This window comes from Diplotaxodon limnothrissa, linkage group LG18, assembly GCF_057381915.1.
Source record: "Diplotaxodon limnothrissa isolate DT_005_m linkage group LG18, D_limnothrissa_male_GT1.1, whole genome shotgun sequence".
Lineage (NCBI taxonomy): Eukaryota > Metazoa > Chordata > Actinopteri > Cichliformes > Cichlidae > Diplotaxodon > Diplotaxodon limnothrissa.
In genome coordinates, this window is record NC_140613.1 from 13,120,125 (window position 1) to 13,141,984 (window position 21,860).

A 21,860-nucleotide genomic window follows, 5' to 3' on the forward strand; every position below is an offset into this window, starting at 1 on the left:
AACAAATATGTGCAGATCAGTAGCTGTGTAACAATGGACATAGATCATATGTAATTTTTTTTGCAATCTGATGCAAATTATTGTATGATTTGAATTATAAATGAAAGTATATTTTAATATTGATTGGTCAATTGTAATCAGTAAAGAAGAATGGACTCTACTTGAAAAGTGAATTTTATGTATATTACCAGCTCTTTAATTTCTGTGAGATGAAGAAAATGAAGGAAAATGTATGCAAATCTGTGAATTTTGACCTAACAATGCATGAAGCCACTCGTTGAATTTCAGTTTGAGTTTTAATCCACACAACTTAATAATCTTAGACTATCTGCCCTTTATTTGAGTGCTTCTACATTAACTTTACATTCTGAGTAATGAAAAAACATCAAGATAAATCAAGATACAAGTAAAGAGTAAGAATTGCAAGTGTACACTATTATGAAGTAAACATACTTTAAAATTCAAAAGATAACCAACCAAAATAAAAAAGACTGGCTGGGCAGGTAAACTTTGTTGTCCATATTAAATCATTTTCATTTATTTAATGGTACCAGATTTTTAACACTGAGTGATTTTGTCACTACTATTGTATCATAAAAAGCAACAGGAAAAGGTCATGTTTCATCTCAGTGAAAACAGGCCATTCCTATTATTTTGTGCAGTCAAGGTTAGGTCTTCAAGAATTTGACCAATGAAAATAACCCGGATAACACTGTGTTCTACTGTATTGTCTAATACAACATGTGACAAGTGCAATCAGTCTGTGCAAACAGTAGCATCCTAACAAAACAATCTACATCCTGAGATCTAGTAAAACAGGTAAAACATTCCTGGTATGGAGATATAATCTCTTGGCTAAGTTTAGTTTCACTTCATATGGACATTGTTGCACAGACAGTTTTTGCCAATTAAACTTCCAGAGGAAGGTAATCCAATCCAATCCATCTTTATTTATAAAGCATTTTAAAATACAAGGCACAGGCCAAACGTGCTGTAGCTTAAATAAGTTAAGAACAATAGAATAAAACAAAACAGTAAAAAATAAAACACATAATACATCAGAATTAAAACAGCCCTATATTTAAAAAAAAAAAAGATAAAATAGCATAAATTAAACTAAAACATCTGAAATAAAACTAGAACAAAAAACCAACATCTCACAAGGAGTCAAAGGCCAGGGTGAAGATATGGGTTTTCAGGAGTGATTTAAGAACAGAAACCTGTCTCATCTCTAAAGGCAGATCGCTCCACATAATGTAATGTAATAAGAATGAATTGCTCTTCCTGTTTCACCTAAGCAGAGAAGCTCAGACCTCCCTCTCCACAGCTATCTCCTGGCTTGTAACAGGCCAGACACCCTATACTCCTAAAGAACTTCCCAGAGAGAACTTCGAGGGACACGGTCAAATGCTATCTCCCAGTCAAGAAAAAAAATGGGTAAACTCCTATGCTCCCTCAAATGTCCTCGAGAAGATAAAGAGCTGGTCCGGGACAAAAACCGCATTGTTCCTCCTACATCCAAGGTTCGAATAACGGATGGACTCTCCACAGACTTTCCAGGGGAGCATTTTTGAATAAAGAAAATAACACAGACACCCTGTCTTACTTTATTCAACATACAAGGAGTACAGTCATTCTGTGTTAAATTGCATCCATCTAAATCTCCAGATGAAGGAAACATGTAAACATGTAACTGTTTTACTTACTAACACAAAGTTTTGTGCTATACTAGACAATTTATATTGATTACTTAAGTTTAGGTCTTCAGGAAACATAATTGAGATAATGCCATATTTTTGGGAATGTTTAGACCACTTGGTATGTAGTGAGAATTGTTTAAACTCGCAGGCTATCTGGGTTAAGGTTAGGGTTCGCTAGTTCGATACTGCTTCTTGTAACTGTTTAACTTCTAAGTATGTCAAGGATCACTACTGCTGTGGTGTACATCAACTGGTTACTGCATTCACACCTTCACATACTCTTGGTATACAAAAAATTCCCCTGGTCACCAGTTAAGCTTAGTGGGTGAGCAGGCGACCATATGCCGTATGGCTCGAGAGCAGTAGGCCCAGGTCGAGTCTGATCTGTGGAATTGTTGCATGTCTTCCCACTTCACTCTTTCCCCGTTTTCCTGTCAATCTACACTGTATCTATCCAATAAAGGCTTTTTAGCTTTTATTGGATAGATACAGCGATGTCAGATGTTGTTCCTGGGATCTGCTGGACACACTCGTCTAGCTTGGAGGTCACTGCACCGAATGCTTCGATTACCACTGGGACCACTGCTGCCTTTACCCTCCATATCTTCTCGAGCTCTTCTCTGAGCCCTTGGTACTTCTCCAGCTTCTTGTGTTCCTTCTTCCATGTTGCTGTTTTTCTATGCGAACATAGAAAAAATATGTTTGATTTCGCACACATTTTGCCAAATTCAAAATTGCACCACCTTTGTCATTTCAACAGATCCTCACGAAAGTCCAGTAGCATGCTCTAGTTTGAAGAAATGGAATATAACAAGGCCAAGGCAATTTTCACATTCCAGTACACTGAAGTTGGTGCTTCTTGGCATTAAAAGTTTTGGAACCAGGTGAGTCACTTTGGCAAACGTTTAATCAGTTTATACCATGTCAATAAAAATGCCTTGAAATTGAGAAAACAAAATTATTGATGGTTACAGCGCTCAGAAACCAGTAGGAAGTGTAGAGGCCTTTTTCTTGGAATGGCTTTAGCATATCAGCACCAATGGGATATTACTAATGGCTCCCATTAATGGTTGGACTACTTCTTCTCTGTTCACATAATATGTTCCTTTGAATCTATCTGTTCATTAGTACATTTGAAACTACCCTTTAGGGTTTTCTGTTGATGTTAGGCTTGGTCACTGCTTAGAGGACTTATAACTCCAAACCATTTGAACTGAGAAATCAATGCCTGTCAAGAAAGTTCAGGAGTGAACTGGCAAGCAGTTTGAGATTTTCATCCCAAAAGACTTTTACATGGTTATCATTTTGTGTAGAGATTTAAAATGATTAGCCTAACTGCATATTATAAGACTTTAATTTCTGATCTATGTGCGAACTTCAGGCCTGAATGCACTGACCTTTGAAGATTCCTGTTTGGTCTCTGAATTCTAGCTGGGGATCTAGATTTCATCATCAGGATTATCCTTGACAGTCAGGCAGTGCACACAGATGATGTTCATCCTCTGTGCAAGATTGAGGTTCATGATGAAATTGTAGAGCAAGAAGGCATGTTGGCTAAACAGACCTTCTAGGAAGAGATCAAAAGTACTGGCTGTGATGCTGTTGCACCAAAGTAAGTGAGACAGTGATATAAAGAGGAGAACCTTCAAAATTAAATTAGGTTTGTTTTCTGATTTTTTTTCTTTTTTCTAATGAATGAAGTCTCATAAAGTGCTTATGAGTTGGCTGTTATATCAAAAAGTATTTCTAATTTGGTTATTTATTTATTTATTTATTTTATCTTTCAGAAAGTACCACGTCACTGTTCAGATCAAAACAGGGAACAAAGTTTCAAATGAAAGTCACATGGGTGACAAACTGAGATGCTGTGAATAAAGTCCTGTCTCCATGAATATCATTTTCATAAATTATACCAAAGTACTATTCATGAACGATACATACATGTGTTCAGTGGAAGGGAATACAACAAACCAGTTGTTAACGATGAGTTGAGCAGAAGAAAGAGGAAAGACAGAAAGAAAAACTGAATCAAAGACTACAAGAATTTCACCAACAAGCTAAAGAGCAGCTTGAAAAAACTGAGTGCCCAGATCTCAGATTAATTTGAGTCACAGTGAGATGGCTTAATAGGGCATCTGGATAAATGTGAAGCCAACTACGAATCAGGCAGTGACAGTGCTGAGTTTCTTGAAATCCTCTCGGTGAAATGCAGTCTCCCAGTTTCAAATCTCAGTCTGAGTCAGCTCACAGCTAATCAGCTTAGTGAGATCCTTTCAGTCCTGGAAAAGCGTCTGTTTAATGACATCCATCAGCACTCTGCAGCACACTCAGGTGTTCATCACAGAGCTCTGTGCTCTGTCTCTGGATATATATGAAGGAGTTTCCCTACAATGCATCTCCAATCATATGCAGTCCATTTTGGGATCCATCAGCCAATCATAATGTGGAGTTTTGAGAGTTTCCTCCTGACTCAAGCCCTGTATCTAAACCTGGTGGTTGGTGGTCCACAGTGAGGCAGATGGTGCAGTGGTATAAAGATGAAGAAACAAAAGGCACGGACATTCTTTTTTATGAAATACGCCAGATGAAAAATATTGAACAAAAACTGAGTGAATCAACCTAATAACTTATGTAACAAAGCTGATCAAAACTGATTACATAAAAAACCACACAGATATACAGCAAGCTAGGACTCCAGGCAGCATCCCAGTTGAAATTATTCTCTACTGCCGCAGTGACAGAGACAGTTTGAGCAAAATACACAAGGAGCTGTTTCCCGGTGATGTCATTTTTGCAACAAACCTTGCTGGACGTGGCACAGACATAAAGGTTTCCACGGAGGTGAACAATAATGGAGGATTATTTGTTATCCTCTCCTTACTCTCTGAGAACACAAGAGTGGAACTCCAGGCTTTTGGTCAAACTGCATGCAAAGGTAAACCTGGATCTGGTCAGGTAATCATCTCCACTGAACAACTACAGCCATCTTTCAGCACAGCGTCCTCTCTGGAGAAACTTGCAGCAGAAAAGATAAATCACATGATGAATGATGTTGCTGAGATGAACCTGTTTTCAGAATACTGTGAAAATCTTCAAGATATTTATAATACCACTCTCATTGAGGAACTAACAGGCTGTCTTCAATTTGTAAAAATGTCCTCTGCAGACTCAACAAACAGTAACCCAAACGGCCTGGAAAAACAGTTAACAACCAAGTGCATAATGTATAGTTACTTTGACAAAAACATTACTGAGGCTATCCAAAATTTGGATGAAATAAAAGAGAAAGCGAGAGATGCAATGTCCAAAACAATCCAGATTTTTAAACTGGTGTCAGACGAGGATAAAGATCTCCAAGTTGAAGCCATGAACGCCTACCATCGAGGTCTGAAATATGTACTTTCTGTGGTAGAGAAGAATCGTTTCTCATGGGAAGGTCTGCTGGTGTTCTTTCTTGGAGTTTTACAGATTGTTGGAGGAGCACTGCTCACTGTATTTACATTTGGAACATTTGCTCAAGTTGGATTGGGACTCATTACAGAGGGAATATCAGACTGCATCACTGGCATTGAGGCCATGGTGACAGGAGAATTCAGCTGGAATTCATGGGCTATAGAAAAAGCCATTTTCATTGGTGTCTCTCTTATTGCGTCAGGAATTGGAAAGCTGATATCAAATGGATTCAAATGTTTTAAAACCTTATTTAAATTTGGTAAACAGCATAAATCAATGTCAATGTTCCTTTCAAGACAGGCTAAAGATGGCTTCAGTGTAGTCTTAAAGACTAATTTGAAGAATGTAGTAAAACACACAAGTAAAGAAATGTTAAAAGAAAAAATCAGCTATGCACCAGGAAAGACTGAAGGGAAAATACTGACTCAAACACTAAATGACACTGAAGATAAAGTGAAATTAAAAATAGAAAAAGAGCCTTTATCTACATTAGGAGATCTCATTATTCTCTCACAACTTGATGATAAAAAGCAACGTCACGATCTCCTGAAGGACGAGAGCAGGAAGAATAAACTGTTGGCCATTTTCAAAGAGGTCAGTACAGCAATACAGCCATTCTATGAAGACCTCAGCTGGAAGAACATGCTGAATCCATTCCTCTCCACAGTGACTGGTAAAGCTAAATTACATAGCCACAGAAAGACAACAGCACTTCTGGGAGGTATCCAAAGTGTCTACATGGTCTCCAGTCACATAGTTTCTATTGTTAAAGGCCAGGCAAATGGTGCAATTAGTCATTACATAAGAAAGGGCTTAAAGAGTCGCAAAACAGAGGAAAACCTCAAAGCTGGACAGAACACCAGACACATTGCATGCATGCCAAGAAAGCTAAATTCTAATCACAAACTTGTAGGACATGCAGGCCAACACTCACAATCATATGCTGAAAAGATCAAGAACTCCACGACTGCAGGCACCATCCTTGATATCAGAGTTCTGTCAGAAGCCACTGGCACTAAACTTGTCATCCTAACAGAGGACAGCAATGGAAGACTTACGAAAATGCAAGAGCTGAGCCCACACACTAGACCTGCTAAAAAAACTGTGACATTAGTCTACAGACCAAAGAGTGTCCAGTATCCTGATGGTCATTATGATGTGCACATGAATAACCAGACAATGAGCATAGAAAGTAAGGGAAAGAGCTGCTTGTTTCATGCTTTGGCACGGGGAATGAAACCACAAGCCAGTGAAGAAGAGATCACTGTGGAAGCAAATCGCCTCCAATCTGTGGAGGCTGATGCTCTCCTCGGTTACCCAGGCCAATGGGAGCCTTTCATCAACCGGAAAGAATTAACTAAAGCAATGAGGGGAGAGGAAGAGGAAAGTGAACCAAGAAAGATAATAAATGAATGCAAAAAGATACTTCAGAGAGAGGTTGGAAAAGTAGAGTTATACAAAAACTGGCATAAATATGCAATTCAAAATCCAGGACTTGGAAAGTTCATCAATGCAGATCACCAGCCACCAGTCAGTAGTATATTGAAGGCCCATAAACAGAACCAGAATAGCAGATTAGCAGAGGCCATGCTTGAAGTGGCAACAAACTCATCTCCTCTGGATCGAAGTCTCATTTCTAAAGTGGACAGTTCTCATGGTCGGGAACTTCCAACTGTTTATGTACCTACAGAAGTCCATCGTGAATTTCCCAGTACAAAATCACCAGCCTTCAGAGACCTCTTGGCTGCAGCCATAAGTAATAATGATATAAAGAGCACCTTCAAGCTGACAATCCTTGGTTCAATGCCAAGATTCTGGTTGGATCATAATAAGGGCTTCAAAGACTTTCAGAACACCTCAATGAGTAACACCAGGCTTGAAATTTTTGAAAACAGCTTTCAGAACCACAGCACAGAGATGGTAAAGACATGGTTTTCTCTGCTTCAAATCAAAGGTGTTATAACAGATGATGATGTAAAGATCATTACAGATTGGATTGGCAAATCAGGCTACAATGATCAAAATGAGCCATACAGGAACAAAGTCACCAACCTTCTCAGATCAAAAGGTATAATCACATTTAAAATGACATTTAAATAAATCACGTACACAAAACTTATGTGTGATTCTTAATAAAAGGGAATGGAAGTGCTTAGAGTGGCATTCATTTGAGTGGATTTGTGTTTTCAGTTTGTGAGGTTTGAGAATGTGACTTAAAAGCAGATCACACAGGACACTATGGAGATCTTCCACCTGGCGATCATCATCAATAGGGCTCTCTGTGTCGTGACTAATAACGACTATATAATAACGAGCATAAAAAGCAATGTGTTTCTTAGAGAATGTTAACAATCAGTCTCATAGGCATCTAAATTCATGAACTTTACAGAGTACCCGAGTGACCTCTAGTGTTCAGAAAGGCAAAACACACATCTCTTGCATTTAGATCTAAGCAATGCTTATTTATCATTCTTTTCTGGTGGCAGCTGGTGTTATTCTGCAAGAGCTAGACAGAGGGAGCTAATAAAATGCTAACTTTGAATCATAAAAGCCAGAAAGATGTACAGTGAAAGAATTAGTAACTTAATTATAGCATGTAGCTTTAAATGAAGCTGGGACATTATGTAAATATAGATATTGATATAATGCAGGTAAATAATTTAATGATTAATTATGTAATGCAGGGGAAAATATGTGTATTACAGGTTAAATGTTGAGACGTCCCTGTGCAGTGGATGATTTGTTGGAGGGCTGCTCTCTCCAGCTAATTTGATGTGGGGTTTATGAGACAGGCCTCAGGAAACACCACACAGTTTGGATGATGGGGAGCATTTCAGCAAAGATAACTTTACTTGGTGAATTTTTCAACCATAAAGTATTCTTGCTCTCTTCAGATTCACCAGGTTGCACCCACTTGATGTGTATGTATTACTGGCCGGTTTACATGAATGAACTGTAACTCTCTGTGGGTGATGCAAACCATTGCTATGGGTTACTTGTTGCAGGTCAAGCTGCCTCATTTCCTGTTGGGCTTTTTCATCAGAGAGAAGACAAATTGTCATGGTCCTGGGTCGGTGACCCAGCGCTTTTAGTTTGTTATCATTTTCTAGATGATGATTGTTTAAGTTCTGTGTTATTTTCGATCTGCCTCTGAGTCTGCATCTGTACCTGTCTGTCTATGGTGTCTCCCCATCTGTTTGTGAATCTGTCTGTTTAGTTCAATGTCTTGTCTGGTTCCATGTATCTGAGTTTCCTGTTTTATTGTGAAGGTCCGTGTCGTATGTGAGTGTGATCAGTTTACGTTTCCCCTGTCCCGTCAGCCCAGATTCCTCCCAGCTGTGTTGCCCTCCTGTCTCTCATCCCCTGATTACTGGTGTGTGTATTTAAGCCCTGTGTGTTCTCCTGCCTGTTGCCGGTTCGTCTGTGTAACGCCGTGTCAGTCTGTTACCCTGTGTTCCACGGTGTCCTGTTCATCGTCTGCGTCTCTCTGCTTCTCATCCCGTTGTCATATGCTCCCAGGTCTGTTATTTTTAGTTCTCCCAGTTTAGGTGTCTTTAGTTATTTGTTATGCCCCACTGTTTGTTTGCCACTACACCTCTGTAAATAAAACCACCGGTATCTCATCCACTGCCTGCATCTTGGGTCCTTCTTCCAACTCCACACGGCTCGCCTCGGCAGCCGTGACAGTACGAACCGGCCAAATATGGACCCAGCGGCATTCGCACCTTCCAAGGAGCTTCGGGAGGAATTAACCGATTCAGTTTCCAGATGGACTAATCTGTGGCTAGAGCATGAGGGGGAGGAATTTCGTCATGCTCTGGAGGCCCGAATACAGCGGCTAGTTTCCAATCACCCCTGGCTGCTGGATTCACTTCACCCACTCCTACAGGACTTCATCCTCAACACGCTTCATCTTCACCCTCCAACTGCGACAGCTGACCTGCCTGGCTTACCGGAAGATTCTCTCCCCAGTCCACCAGAGGACTCTCAGCTGGACACAATGCCGCCCGATCAGTCGGCTTCCCCCTCCTTCCGGGCAAAACGGCGGTCACGCCGCCGTCATCCTTCGCTTGCCAAACCAGCTCTCGGGGTCAGTGAGAGTGACGGTTTCATGTACATGCGGCCCCCCAGTGGCCAGCTCACACCAGCCCAGGCTTTTTACAAAGCACTGGGAATCATCCTCATTCCACCCAGCCCATCCACCTCACAGCAGGGGCAGCCACTTCAGAGCTGCCTCATATCACCGTCCGCTTCCCCGGCCGCTCTCGCCCCTTCTCCCAGGCGGAAGCGACGTCCGCATGGCCGTCAGTTACCGGCGGATTCCGTGAGTCAGGAGCGCAGTGTTTTTTCTGCTTCATCTGAGCGTGCATTCATGAACACTCTGTCAGTTATTCCTGAATCTAGTAATTCAATACCAGTCAACTCAGGGTTATTCAAATTTGAAAAGAGTAATCCGGAAACGGTTAATTCTTTGTCTGATACTCCAAGGTCCGTTAACACTCGCTCTGAGGATCTAGAGGACTGCTTTCATTCTGCCTCTTCCGAGTCCTGTGTTATGCCAACCCGGACTTTCAAACCGAAATCTGGAAATAAGAAAGACTATCGGCCAGAAGCTCAGTTAGCCGCCCGGCCAGAAGCTCAGTTAGCCGCCCGGCCAGAAGCTCAGTTAGCCGCCCGGCCAGAAGCTCAGTTAGCCGCCCGGCCAGAAGCTCAGTTAGCCGCCCGGCCAGAAGCTCAGTTAGCCGCCCGGCCAGAAGCTCAGTCGCCACCTCCACCACCGTTGTCATCACAACCATTATGTCAGTCACCCTTAGTCCAGCCTCCTGTTCAGCAGCCGCTAGCCCGGCATCCTGTATCAATTGCTCCACCTGTAAAACAATACAAGTCAATTCCACCCGAAAAACACCATTCCTCGCCCGTCCATTCCAAGCAGAGGGACACACCTAATAATAATGTCAACACTCCTCAAAGGCTGGCCAGTTCTGAAACTGAGGTGCACTCCAGGGCCTCCCCGGAGGCTGGGTTTCAGCCCCCAGCAGACTCCGGAGCCCTGGAGGTTAAGAAGCTAGCTGAGGGCCGCACCTGGCTGTCGCTGCCTGAGCAGCGTCGATGCTCTATGCAGCTGCAGCCTGCTATGTGTTTGCCAGAGGCCACCGTGCCTGCTGGTCCTGTCCTGTCCCTGCCAGAGGCCCATGTGCCTGCTGGTCCTGTCCTGTCCCTGCCAGAGGCCCGTGTGCCTGCTGGTCCTGTCCTGTCCCTGCCAGAGAATCAGAATCAGAATCAGAATACTTTATTGATCCCTGGGGGAAATTATTTTTTGTTACAGTGCTCCATTTTAAACCAACATTAAGACAAGACAGACAATACGCTAACTAAGAATAGTACAATATATACATATATATACATACATACATACATAAGTCACTTATAAATAAATATTTGGAAAAGAAACATGTGTAGTTGTAGCAGCAAACAGTGTGTTAAGTGGATGCGTTGTACAGGGAGATGGCCACAGGCAGGAATGATTTCCTGTGTCGTTCAGTGGTGCTTTTCGGTAATCTCAGTCTCTCACTGAACGAGCTCCTGTGACTGACCAACATGTCATGGAGTGGGTGGGAGGTGTTATCCAACATTGTCTTTATCTTGGACAGCATCCGCCTCTCCGACACCACCTTGAGGGAGTCCAGCTCCATCCCCACAACATTGCTGGCCTTACGGATCAGTTTATTAAGTCTGTTGGCATCTGCGACCCTCAGCCTGCTCCCCCAGCATGCAACAGCATAGAGGATCGCACTGGCCACCACAGACTCATAGAAAATCCTCAGCATTTTCTGGCAGATGTTGAAGGACCTCAGTCGCCTCAAAAAATAGAGACGACTCTGGCCCTTCCTGTAAAGTGCTGTGGTGTTTTTAGCCCAGTCCAGTTTATTGTCAATGTGTACTCCAAGGTATTTATAGTCCTCCACAATGTCAACACTGACCCCCTGGATTGAAACAGGGGTCAAGTGTTTCCTGGTCTTCCTGAAGTCCACGATCAGTTCCTTGGTCTTTGCCACGTTGAGCTGCAGATGATTCTGCTCACACCACGTGACAAAGGAGTCGACCACAGCCCGGTACTCTGTCTCATCATCCCTGCTGATGCATCCAACCACCGCAGAGTCATCAGAAAACTTCTGAAGATGGCAGGTCTCTGTGCAGTGGCTGAAGTCTGTGGTGTAGAGGGTGAAGAGGAAGGGGGAGAGGACAGTCCCCTGTGGTGCCCCTGTGTTGCTAATCACCTTGTCAGACACACACTGTGGGAGACGTACATATTGTGGTCTTCCTGTCAGGTAATCAACAATCCAGGACACCAGAGAAGCATCCACCTGCATCGCTGCTAACTTATCACCCAGGAGGGTCGGCCTGATGGTGTTGAAAGCACTGGAAAAGTCAAAAAACATGACCCTCACAGTGCTCGCCGGCTGGTCCAGATGGGTGTAGACACGATTGAGCAGGTAGATGATGGCGTCCTCTGTTCCGAGACGAGGCTGATAAGCGAACTGAAGGGGATCCAGATGTGGTCTTACTATGGGTCGCAGCTGGTCCAGGATGAGCCTTTCCAGGGTCTTCATGATGTGGGAGGTCAGTGCCACGGGCCTGTAATCCTGGGGGCCACTGGGACGAGGCGTCTTTGGTACAGGGACGAGGCATGATGTCTTCCACATCACCGGGACCCTCTGCAGACTCAGACTCAGCATAAACAGTTTATGAAAGACTCCACACAGCTGGGGGGCACAGGTCTTGAGGACAAGGGGACTCACTCCGTCTGGTCCAGCAGACTTGCCTGAGTGAAGTCTCCTCATTTGCATCTCAACCTGGTATTGAGTGAAGGTGATGGGTGGGGGAGGGGTGTCAGGAATCTCACAGGAGGCAACATGTGAAGAGAGAGGCTGGCACAGTGGTGTGGCTCTGGATTCCAGGCTGACTGCAGGTGAGGTTGTGGGGGTGGGAGCAGACACTGTGGTGTCGAATCTATTGAAAAACAGATTCAACTCGTCGGCTCTATTCTCACCTCCCTCAGCTCCCCTGCTGTTGGTTGGCCTGAATCCAGTGATGGTCTTCATGCCCCTCCACACCTCTCTCATGCTGTTCTGCTGGAGTTTCCACTCCAGCTTCCTCCTGTAATTGTCCTTAGCCTCTCTGATCTTGTCCTTTAGTAACACCTGGACCTTCCTCACCTCCTCTTTGTTGCCCCCTCTGAAAGCCCTCTTCTTGTTGTTGAGGAGGGCTTTGATGTCCTTAGTCACCCACGGCTTGTTATTTGGGTAACAATGAACAGTCTGAGCTGGAACAATGGAGTCGGTGCAGAAAGTTATGTAGTCTGTGATACACTCAGTAAGCCCATTGATGTCCTCGGCGTGAGGCTCACAGAGTGTTTCCCAGTCGGTCACCTCGAAACAGCCCTGTAGTTCCGCTATTGCCTCCTCTGACCACCTCCTAACAGTCCTGGTGGTCACAGGTTCCCTCCTCACAATTGGCACATAGCGGGGGGTGAGGTGAATCAGGTTATGATCTGACCTACCAAGTGGGGGGAGGGAGGAGGAGCTGTATGCATCCTTGACGTTAGCATACAGTAAGTCTAAAGTTTTCTCTCCCCTGGTGGGACAGTCCACATATTGTTTGAATGTTGGTAGTGTATTGTCCAGTGATACATGGTTGAAGTCACCCGAGATCACAATAAAGGCACTCGGGTGCTGAGTCTGTAGCCGAGCTATGGCAGAGTGGATAGTGTCACATGCAGCTGTGGCCCGTGTGCCTGCTGGTCCTGTCCTGTCCCTGCCAGAGGCCCGTGTGCCTGCTGGTCCTGTCCTGTCCCTGCCAGAGGCCCGTGTGCCTGCTGGTCCTGTCCTGTCCCTGCCAGAGGCCCGTGTGCCTGCTGGTCCTGTCCTGTCCCTGCCAGAGGCCCGTGTGCCTGCTGGTCCTGTCCTGTGTGTTCCAGGGGCCCGTGTGCCTGCTGGTTCTGTCCTGTGTGTTCCAGGGGCCCCTGTGCCCACTGGTCCTGAGACTGTTCTCACTGGAGGGCCCAAGGAGCCCGTCCAGCCTTTTGCGTCATCAGCTGGGGGGCCCGAGGAGCCCCTCCAGCCTCCTTCCTCGTCAGCTGGGGGGCCCGAGGAGCCCGTCCAGCCTCCTTTCTCGTCAGCTGGGGGGCCCGAGGAGCCCGTCCAGCCACCAGCTGCTCCACCAGCAGCCTCATCCACGCTTGCAGCAGCAGTTTCATCCATGCCGCCACCTGCTGCAGCGCCTCCGTCTGCATCCTCCACGCCGTCGCCTGGCCCGGCCTCTGCTGCATCCTCCACGCCGTCGCCTGGTCCGGATTCAGCATCCTCAGCGTCGCCTGGTCCAGCGCATGCTTCGGCTTCATCCGCTTCACCTGGTCCAGCCTCCGCCTCTTCATCCTCGCCTGGTCCAGCCTCCGCGTCTTCATCCTCGCCTGGTCCAGCCTCCGCGTCTTCATCCTCGCCTGGTCCAGCCTCCGCGTCTTCATCCTCGCCTGGTCCAGCCTCCGCGTCACCTGCAGTGGCCTCCTCTTCAGCTTCAGCATCCTCATCAGCTGCTTTGCCTGGTCCAGCTTCAGCATCCTCATCAGCTGCTTTGCCTGGTCCAGCTTCAGCATCTTCATCAGCTGCTGCCTCGCCTGGTCCGGCCTCCGCATCTGCTTCAGCCTCGCCTGGTCCGGCCTCCGCATCCTCATCAGCCTCGTCTGGTCCGGCCTCCGCATCCTCATCAGCCTCGTCTGGTCCAGCCTCCGCATCCTCATCAGCCTCGCCTGGGGCTGCAGGGGCCACGCAGCCTTCAGGTCCCCTACTACCACCTCCACATCGTCGGTCATCTGCCAGGCCGCTTGTTGGGCATCTCCGCCACCGTGGACGCCCTCCTGAACGCCGCCACTGCCTTCCGCGTGGCCGGCCTCCGGACTTGTTTCCACGCCGCCGTTGCCGTCCGCACGGTCGGCCCCCAGAACTGTTTCCACGCCGCCGTTGCCGTCCGCACGGTCGGCCCCCAGAACTGTTTCCACGCCACTGCCTACTGCGTGGCCGGCATCCGGACCTGCCCCGTTGCCATTCGCACGGTCGGCCTCCTGAACTTGACCATCTGGGCCTTTTTGGACTCTGTCCCTCCGTCCTGGGCCCCCTCCGCCCGCCCTGGTCGGGTTGTTTTCTGTTTTGTTTTGGTCCGTTTTTTCGTTTCTGCTGGGCTGTCTGGTGCCAGCCCTTGAGGGGGGGGGGTACTGTCATGGTCCTGGGTCGGTGACCCAGTGCTTTTAGTTTGTTATCATTTTCTAGATGATGATTGTTTAAGTTCTGTGTTATTTTCGATCTGCCTCTGAGTCTGCGTCTGTACCTGTCTGTCTATGGTGTCTCCCCATCTGTTTGTGAATCTGTCTGTTTAGTTCAATGTCTTGTCTGGTTCCATGTATCTGAGTTTCCTGTTTTATTGTGAAGGTCCGTGTCGTATGTGAGTGTGATCAGTTTACGTTTCCCCTGTCCCGTCAGCCCAGATTCCTCCCAGCTGTGTTGCCCTCCTGTCTCTCATCCCCTGATTACTGGTGTGTGTATTTAAGCCCTGTGTGTTCTCCTGCCTGTTGCCGGTTCGTCTGTGTAACGCCGTGTCAGTCTGTTACCCTGTGTTCCACGGTGTCCTGTTCATCGTCTGCGTCTCTCTGCTTCTCATCCCGTTGTCATATGCTCCCAGGTCTGTTATTTTTAGTTCTCCCAGTTTAGGTGTCTTTAGTTATTTGTTATGCCCCACTGTTTGTTTGCCACTACACCTCTGTAAATAAAACCACCGGTATCTCATCCACTGCCTGCATCTTGGGTCCTTCTTCCAACTCCACACGGCTCGCCTCGGCAGCCGTGACACAAATATGCTCAAAGTGTATTTTCTTAAATTTATTAATCAGTTCAAGATTCAAGTTAAAAACGGTAGCCGTGTCTCTAAGCTCACTCAGGAGACCCAAACGAACAATGAGCACCACACCCAGGCAGCAAACACTTTTATTAGGCCACAGAAACAGAATATCGGCTCACGTTTCTTTTTCTGGACATCTCTGTGTATATAGAGATAGCCCTTTTACAGGTAACACTTGCATTACCATGGCAACCACCTCTTGCCTTTTGCTTAGGGCTGTAGAGTTAAAGAAGAGGGAAGGACTGGAAGACCATTTCCTAACACCAGAATTTATGGCCGTCTTTTGGTGTAGGAGAGTCAGCCTTAAAGATTTGTACCTTCTGGTGCCATCACCAATCCAGGCAGACCATTCCCCTCACACATTCCTCAACAAAGAAGGCTTCTCTGTGTCTATGCCTGTTAGTATCTGAGTGTAGCAGTCTAAATCCAAAATTATACTAAAATGCAAATTGGTATGCAATAAAGGACAAAACACAAATCTGTGCCACAAATCACGAAGCAACATAAAATAATGGGATACATGAACCTTAAAGATAAAAAATAAATTCCGACATTCCACAGAATTGGAAACACCGCTCTTTGCAAGGAGAAAGCAGTGAGGGAGAAAATAAGTTCCATAATAATAGCCACTTCCATACTGATTCTGCAGCAGTTTTCATTGCCATCACACAACCATTGTGTTGTTGGATATATTATTAGTTCCTAAATTATCATCAACAAAAATGAATGTATCTATTTTTGTTCATTCATTCAGATATTATAGCTTATCTGCAGTAGTTTTGATTCATATTACAGTGACAGGACTGATTCCACTCAGAAATAACCAAGACATCGACAGCACATGCACTGAAAATGACAGTATCCCCTGTGAAAAAGTTGTTAATGCTCAACAGGAAACCAGTGATATCACTATGTTTTTGCATTTATTTACAAAGTTCTTCAATGGGATCAGTTTTCTGCTGTTCATTTCTGCCAGTGTAATCAGTTTTTTGCTACATTTCCATGTAATGCCTGACTTGTCTAAAAAACATCAGTTCTGCAGCAGTTTCATTCCTTTCGTTTTTGTATATATTAGCGATTTCTAAAGAATTTTGTAATGTAATTTGGCTTTCACATGAACGTAAAGAATAATGAAAATTTTCTTTAAAAAGGATCCACTAATGATTTTGTAGTGGATACTGTGCAGCAGTAGCGTTTTTTCTTTTTTCTTTTTCTTTTCTTTTCTTGTCTTTTCTTTCTTTTCTCTCTCCTTTCTTCTTTTCTTTCTCATTTCTTTTAGAAAATAAAGCTGTCTATATATATTTCACTATATTTCACATGCATTTTAATTTAATATTCAGTATTTTTGATTTTGGTGTAGGCTGTTAATATGGCCTCTTTTATGCGAACTGGATAAGCTTGAGTTTAGCTTCATAATAGTTTATCTCTCTGTGTTTATAATTGACCTTGGTTAAAATTAATCACTCAGCGAAGCACCAAATCCTCCGCGCAGTAGCGGTTTTTGATACGGCCGACACGGGCGGTCAAAAACCGGGGCGGCATCGTGGTGGGGCATCGGCAAAAAAATAAAAATAAAAAATTGCTGGTACTCATGCTGCCCCGACATCAGCCAGCCCATATTGGCAATGGCACAGGCACCGATCGGTTTTCTATCGCCCATTTGCTGGGAGTAAGGGTGCCTTCCGTTTGCGAGGTGCGTCTGCTGCTTGCGGCACAGGGAGGAGAGGGCGGGGCGGCGGGGGATTCTCTAGCTGGCTGGAGCCGCATCTAATAACCAACTCGCAAAATAAAACAAAATAAAAATAAAACGTCACCAGACATCATGATACAGACTTATAATTTGCACCGATGGTTTTTTTTTTTAATTCTATACGCGAAAAGTGAGCGCGAGAGCCCTTGGTGCGCCTGCTTGCTGCTGAAGTCAAAGTAAACTTTATTGTCATCTCCGCTACATACAGTGCATTATATAGAGAGACAAGACGACGAGGCTCCAGTTACAGCAGTGCAAGTACACAAACAATAAATATAAGAAGAGTAAGAAAATAAATATAAATAAATATACACTTTAGGACCAGGAGTAAAGGGATCAATAACAATTGAAAAAAATTTATAATTTACAGTTTGATGATTTAAAGTCTCACACACAACCCGTCGAAAGGGGAGGGGGCCGGCTGCTTCCAAATAGAGCACATTTCATTCATAATGATGTAAATCCAAGCCCATTATGTATTCATGCGACCGTGGCTCAGGGGGTTGGGAAGCGTATCTGTAACAGGAAGGTCGCTGGTTTGATCCCCGGGCTCTTTTCTTGTAATTTCATAAACTGGCCTTGGACAATAGGTCTTTTAAAGTTTTTGTTTGGACACCTTTTTCATTCTAATCCTTGTACCTGTGCATACCTACAGGGAGTGCAGAATTATTAGGCAAGTTATATTTTTGAGGAATAGTTTTGTTATTGAACAACAACCATGTTCTCAATGAACCCAAAAAACTTGGAAGTAGTTTTTAGTTTGTTTTTAGTTTTAGCTATTTTAGGGGGATATCTGTGTGTGCAGGTGACTATTACTGTGCAGAATTATTAGGCAACTTAACAAAAAACAAATATATACCCATTTCAATTATTTAATTTTACCAGTGAAACCAATATAACATCTCCACATTCACAAATATACATTTCTGACATTCAAAAACAAAACAAAAACAAATCAGCGACCAATATAGCCACCTTTCTTTGCAAGGACACTCAAAAGCCTGCCATCCATGGATTCTGTCAGTGTTTTGATCTGTTCACCATCAACATTGCGTGAAGCAGCAACCACAGCCTCCCAGACACTGTTCAGAGAGGTGTACTGTTTTCCCTCCTTGTAAATCTCACATTTGATGATGGACCACAGGTTCTCAATGGGGTTCAGATCAGGTGAACAAGGAGGCCATGTCATTAGTTTTTCTTCTTTTATACCCTTTCTTGCCAGCCACGCTGTGGAGTACTTGGACGCGTGTGATGGAGCATTGTCCTGCATGAAAATCATGTTTTTCTTGAAGGATGCAGACTTCTTCCTGTACCACTGCTTGAAGAAGGTGTCTTCCAGAAACTGGCAGTAGGACTGGGAGTTGAGCTTGACTCCATCCTCAACCTGAAAAGGCCCCACAAGCTCATCTTTGATGATACCAGCCCAAACCAGTACTCCACCTCCACCTTGCTGGCGTCTGAGTCGGACTGGAGCTCTCTGCCTTTTACCAATCCAGCCACGGGCCCATCCATCTGGCCCATCAAGACTCACAATGATCTTGTCACACTGAAGTGGACGCGCAACGAGATATCATAGCGTGGCTCAAGCACGTTCATCACAGTTTAAACCCCTTGTTTTGCACAACGGAATACGGCCTGCAGCTAAACACCCCAATAGCTTTTGTAATAGCTTTAGCCCGGTCCGATTGGGCAGCAAAAGACTGCTTAAATGCCGCAAACTCCTCTGCTCCACCACTTGGACCGCTAGTGCTGACCATAACTATTGCTTGACAGACTGACCACGTGCACCATACACATACTTTTTTTTTCTTTTTCGAATCTTTGGATCGAACCGTGGAGTGGGATCGGTTCGGATTTCGGACCAACCGTGATCCGTTGCACCACTAATACCTACCGCATCAAAATAAAAACTTTGTATCTCAATAATGACTTTTGAATTCATTTAAGAATTTATGTTTTAATTATGTTATTTATTTAAACATTACTAAATAAATGTGTTGTACAATAATTTAATTAAAACTATAAACAACAAACAAATAAGTATTTCAAAATGAAATATCTGTACCTATTATTGCTAAATAGTAAATTAACTACCCTGAATAAAAACCTAATTTCATACAACAACATTTTCAAATTACCAATTAAATAACAGATTTTCTAAAATCTTTTTTTTTTGAATTGGCAAATGAACTGGCTTTTAGATTAACTACCGGATTAGCTCCTACACTTGCTAACAGATTAGCTATCCCATCTCTCTGATTGGCAGTGGTGTGCGGATTAATACTGAAATATCACTTCCTCCTATACCAGATATTTATGTTCTAGAATTGATTCTCATATTAAAATGTTGATGTTTTAAAAAGTTGGGAGTGTCTAAAAAGTTGGTAGGAACTACTACTTCTTCTGTCTGTCAATGGTATGTGAAATACTGCTGTATAAATGCATAACGGCTCACGTGTGCTCACTCGGCGACAGCGACGTGTGGCACTGTTGCTGAATTTTGGAAAAAGACTCAGGTCAAGGCTTAGGTTTTTGTGCTGATGTTTAAACAATGGGAATTCATATCAATAGGAACTCATATTCAATTGGCAGTCCTGAGTTGAGGTAATAGTTATATTAGTTATGTAGTAATAGGTATTAAAGGTGAAGGAAAATCTTAACCTTGTTCAGGAAATCTAAAATAAATTGAAATGCGCACAAACAAGTTGTCTTTGTGAGGTTTTATTTTCCTTTGCAAAGGGGTCAATCAATACAGAGTAATACAGAGTCAGAAAGGCTTTTGACCAAGAAGAAGTACAAACAGAAATACCCACTATCGTCACAGAGTACAATCAGAACATTTCGTACAAAAGATAACTTGTACAGTTGAGGATATTCTGTATTAAAAGAGTATATAGAGATTGTTGTAAATAAACATTGTGCTAGAGTCTTAAATCACACTTATTTCTTCATATTTTGCTACCCAGGAGAAAGACTGTCGTATAGTTTTATAAAGTAGTTTGGAGCAATACTTCTCTAGGCTCTGTGAAGCTCTTTCATTGCCTTGGAAATGAATGCATGGCCTTATATTGGCATTTTCCTGCACTTTCAATCCAGTTATTGTACCTGACCGCTTTCAGAATTATGTTTTTCATTTGTTTGCTAAGCCACTTAACACTGACCTATGAATCAACTTAGCAAATCTGTATCTTTAGGCACTTTACTACAATGGCAGCATGTTGCAAAAGTACACAATTTGTTCCCATTTCTGAATCTATATTACAAAAACTAACAATACAACTGGACTGACATAAAATATTTTTTGCACCTAAAATGTTATTCTCAAGGAGCTATTAGCTGAAAACCAATAAGAGCACAATACACACCATGCACGTTGCATGAAAAATCAAGGTCCTGGTCCCGGTTCCGACGCCATTACCGCAAGCACTTTTGCAGTGTTGTGTTACATATTTTTACTTAAAGGTCAACAAGAGCCCATGTGAATTTAATGAAGAACTAGATGCATCTGATGCAGGGACAGGAGTGCGGTTTTCACAGTTTTTTTGTAAAATTCCATATTCTTGTGCCTTTTTTCAATCACCGTCTAAACTAATCAGAGTGTAACTAGTAAATGGGATTCCCAAGTGCAGCATCATCTTCAACACTACCATAGACACTGGTCTATGGTAGTGTTGATACTTGAATAGCTCTACTCAGGACTGCAGACCAAAGCAAACATCACCTTACGACCATGGCCTGTACCTATGACTCTGGTAATACAGTTTGGTTGTCCTCAAAAGATATTCCATTAAAAATGGAATACACTGTGCACAACATGGGATCTGTCAATGTCTGGGATACATGTTACTGTTTCAGTTTAAGTATCATGCCACAGCTGATGTTAACATAAAAAGCTAGCTAGTAAGTGAGGATGAGCAGATTTAGGATTAAAGAAAGGTGAGATAGAGTCAACATTACATTGTTATTGTTTTTTTCTGTAACAGTTCCTCTCATTGAATTCACAGAGTTGGTTTCAATAATTTCCTGTTTATACCACTGTTATGGCACAAATAATCAGAATCAACAGGGACAACTTCAGCTCTACAAAAAATACTTGTAATAGGCACTTTTAGTTACTTTGTTGTGACTGCTGACAAATGAAAGAAGGAACTCTACCAGTTCTCTTTTCAAGGAATGACAATAAAATCCACACCAAGACCTAATGCGTGCGAGCATCGGCAGAGAGCACTGCATTGTTCCTGACAACAGATAAAGGTACAACCCTGGTTTCAAATTCAGTGTTTTGCAGGCTCAGACAGGCACATACTTTTCTGCCACTCCTTACTTCCTCATTCATTAGTTCCTCAGTTAGCACATGTTTTCTCTAGATCCACAACAGCACAGTGCAACAGCGCAACAGTCCTGAGTTTCAGGAGTTGCACAAATTGGACATACAAATTGGACTCTCTATAGAAAGCAGAGTCCAATTTGCATGTTTCCCTGAGAGTCTCCCCATTGACAAACAGTCTGAACACACACAAGCATATTTTATGTATGATCTACAACAGCTCTGAAACTCCAGAACAGCTTCAAACATCTGTTATACGCAGAGTACCCTAACTAACCCTAAAATACATCTTTTTTTCTAAGAAAACAAAACCAAAGTCAAAAAATAACAAAAACAACCAAGAGATGCTATAACAATAAATAAATGACAAAAAATGAACTGAACTGGAGATTTTAGTCTTAGAGCTGAAAGCTGAAGCTATAGCATGTTCCAACTACACTTTTCACATGCAGTATATTCTAAATAAACGAAACTAAGACCAAAGGAAACATAGTAAAAAAAAAAGTAAAATAATTTTGAAAGAATAAATAACAATAAACATACAGAAATAAACACACAAAAATATTCTTTTTTTTATAAACAATGAAAGTTTTGATTCACTTTCATATTTTTTAGCACCATGTTTTTAAAACTTACATAGTGGTACACACTCTTAATAATTTATAACAGCTACTTTTGACTA

At 43.3% G+C, this 21,860-nt stretch overlaps 1 protein-coding gene across 1 annotated transcript; it reads left to right on the forward strand.

The window, feature by feature from the left end:
- Positions 1-1,433: 1,433 nt before the first annotated feature.
- On the forward strand, positions 1,434-7,357 carry LOC146613218 (uncharacterized). The gene is made up of 5 exons (XM_085377750.1): positions 1,434-1,523; positions 1,669-1,681; positions 3,132-3,245; positions 4,375-7,221; positions 7,344-7,357. Exons 1-5 carry the CDS (start codon positions 1,434-1,436, stop codon positions 7,355-7,357), a joined length of 3,078 nt encoding a protein of 1,025 aa, XP_085233876.1.
- The last annotated feature ends 14,503 nt before the right edge of the window (positions 7,358-21,860 follow it).

Bases quoted from the DNA above. Each gene is read 5' to 3' on its own strand.
- LOC146613218 (XM_085377750.1), top strand. From the start codon at position 1,434: ATGGGTAAACTCCTATGCTCCCTCAAATGTCCTCGAGAAGATAAAGAG. The intron at 3,246-4,374 runs GCATGTTGGCTA...AAAACCACACAG, and splicing joins TGAAATTGTAGAGCAAGAAG to ATATACAGCAAGCTAGGACT.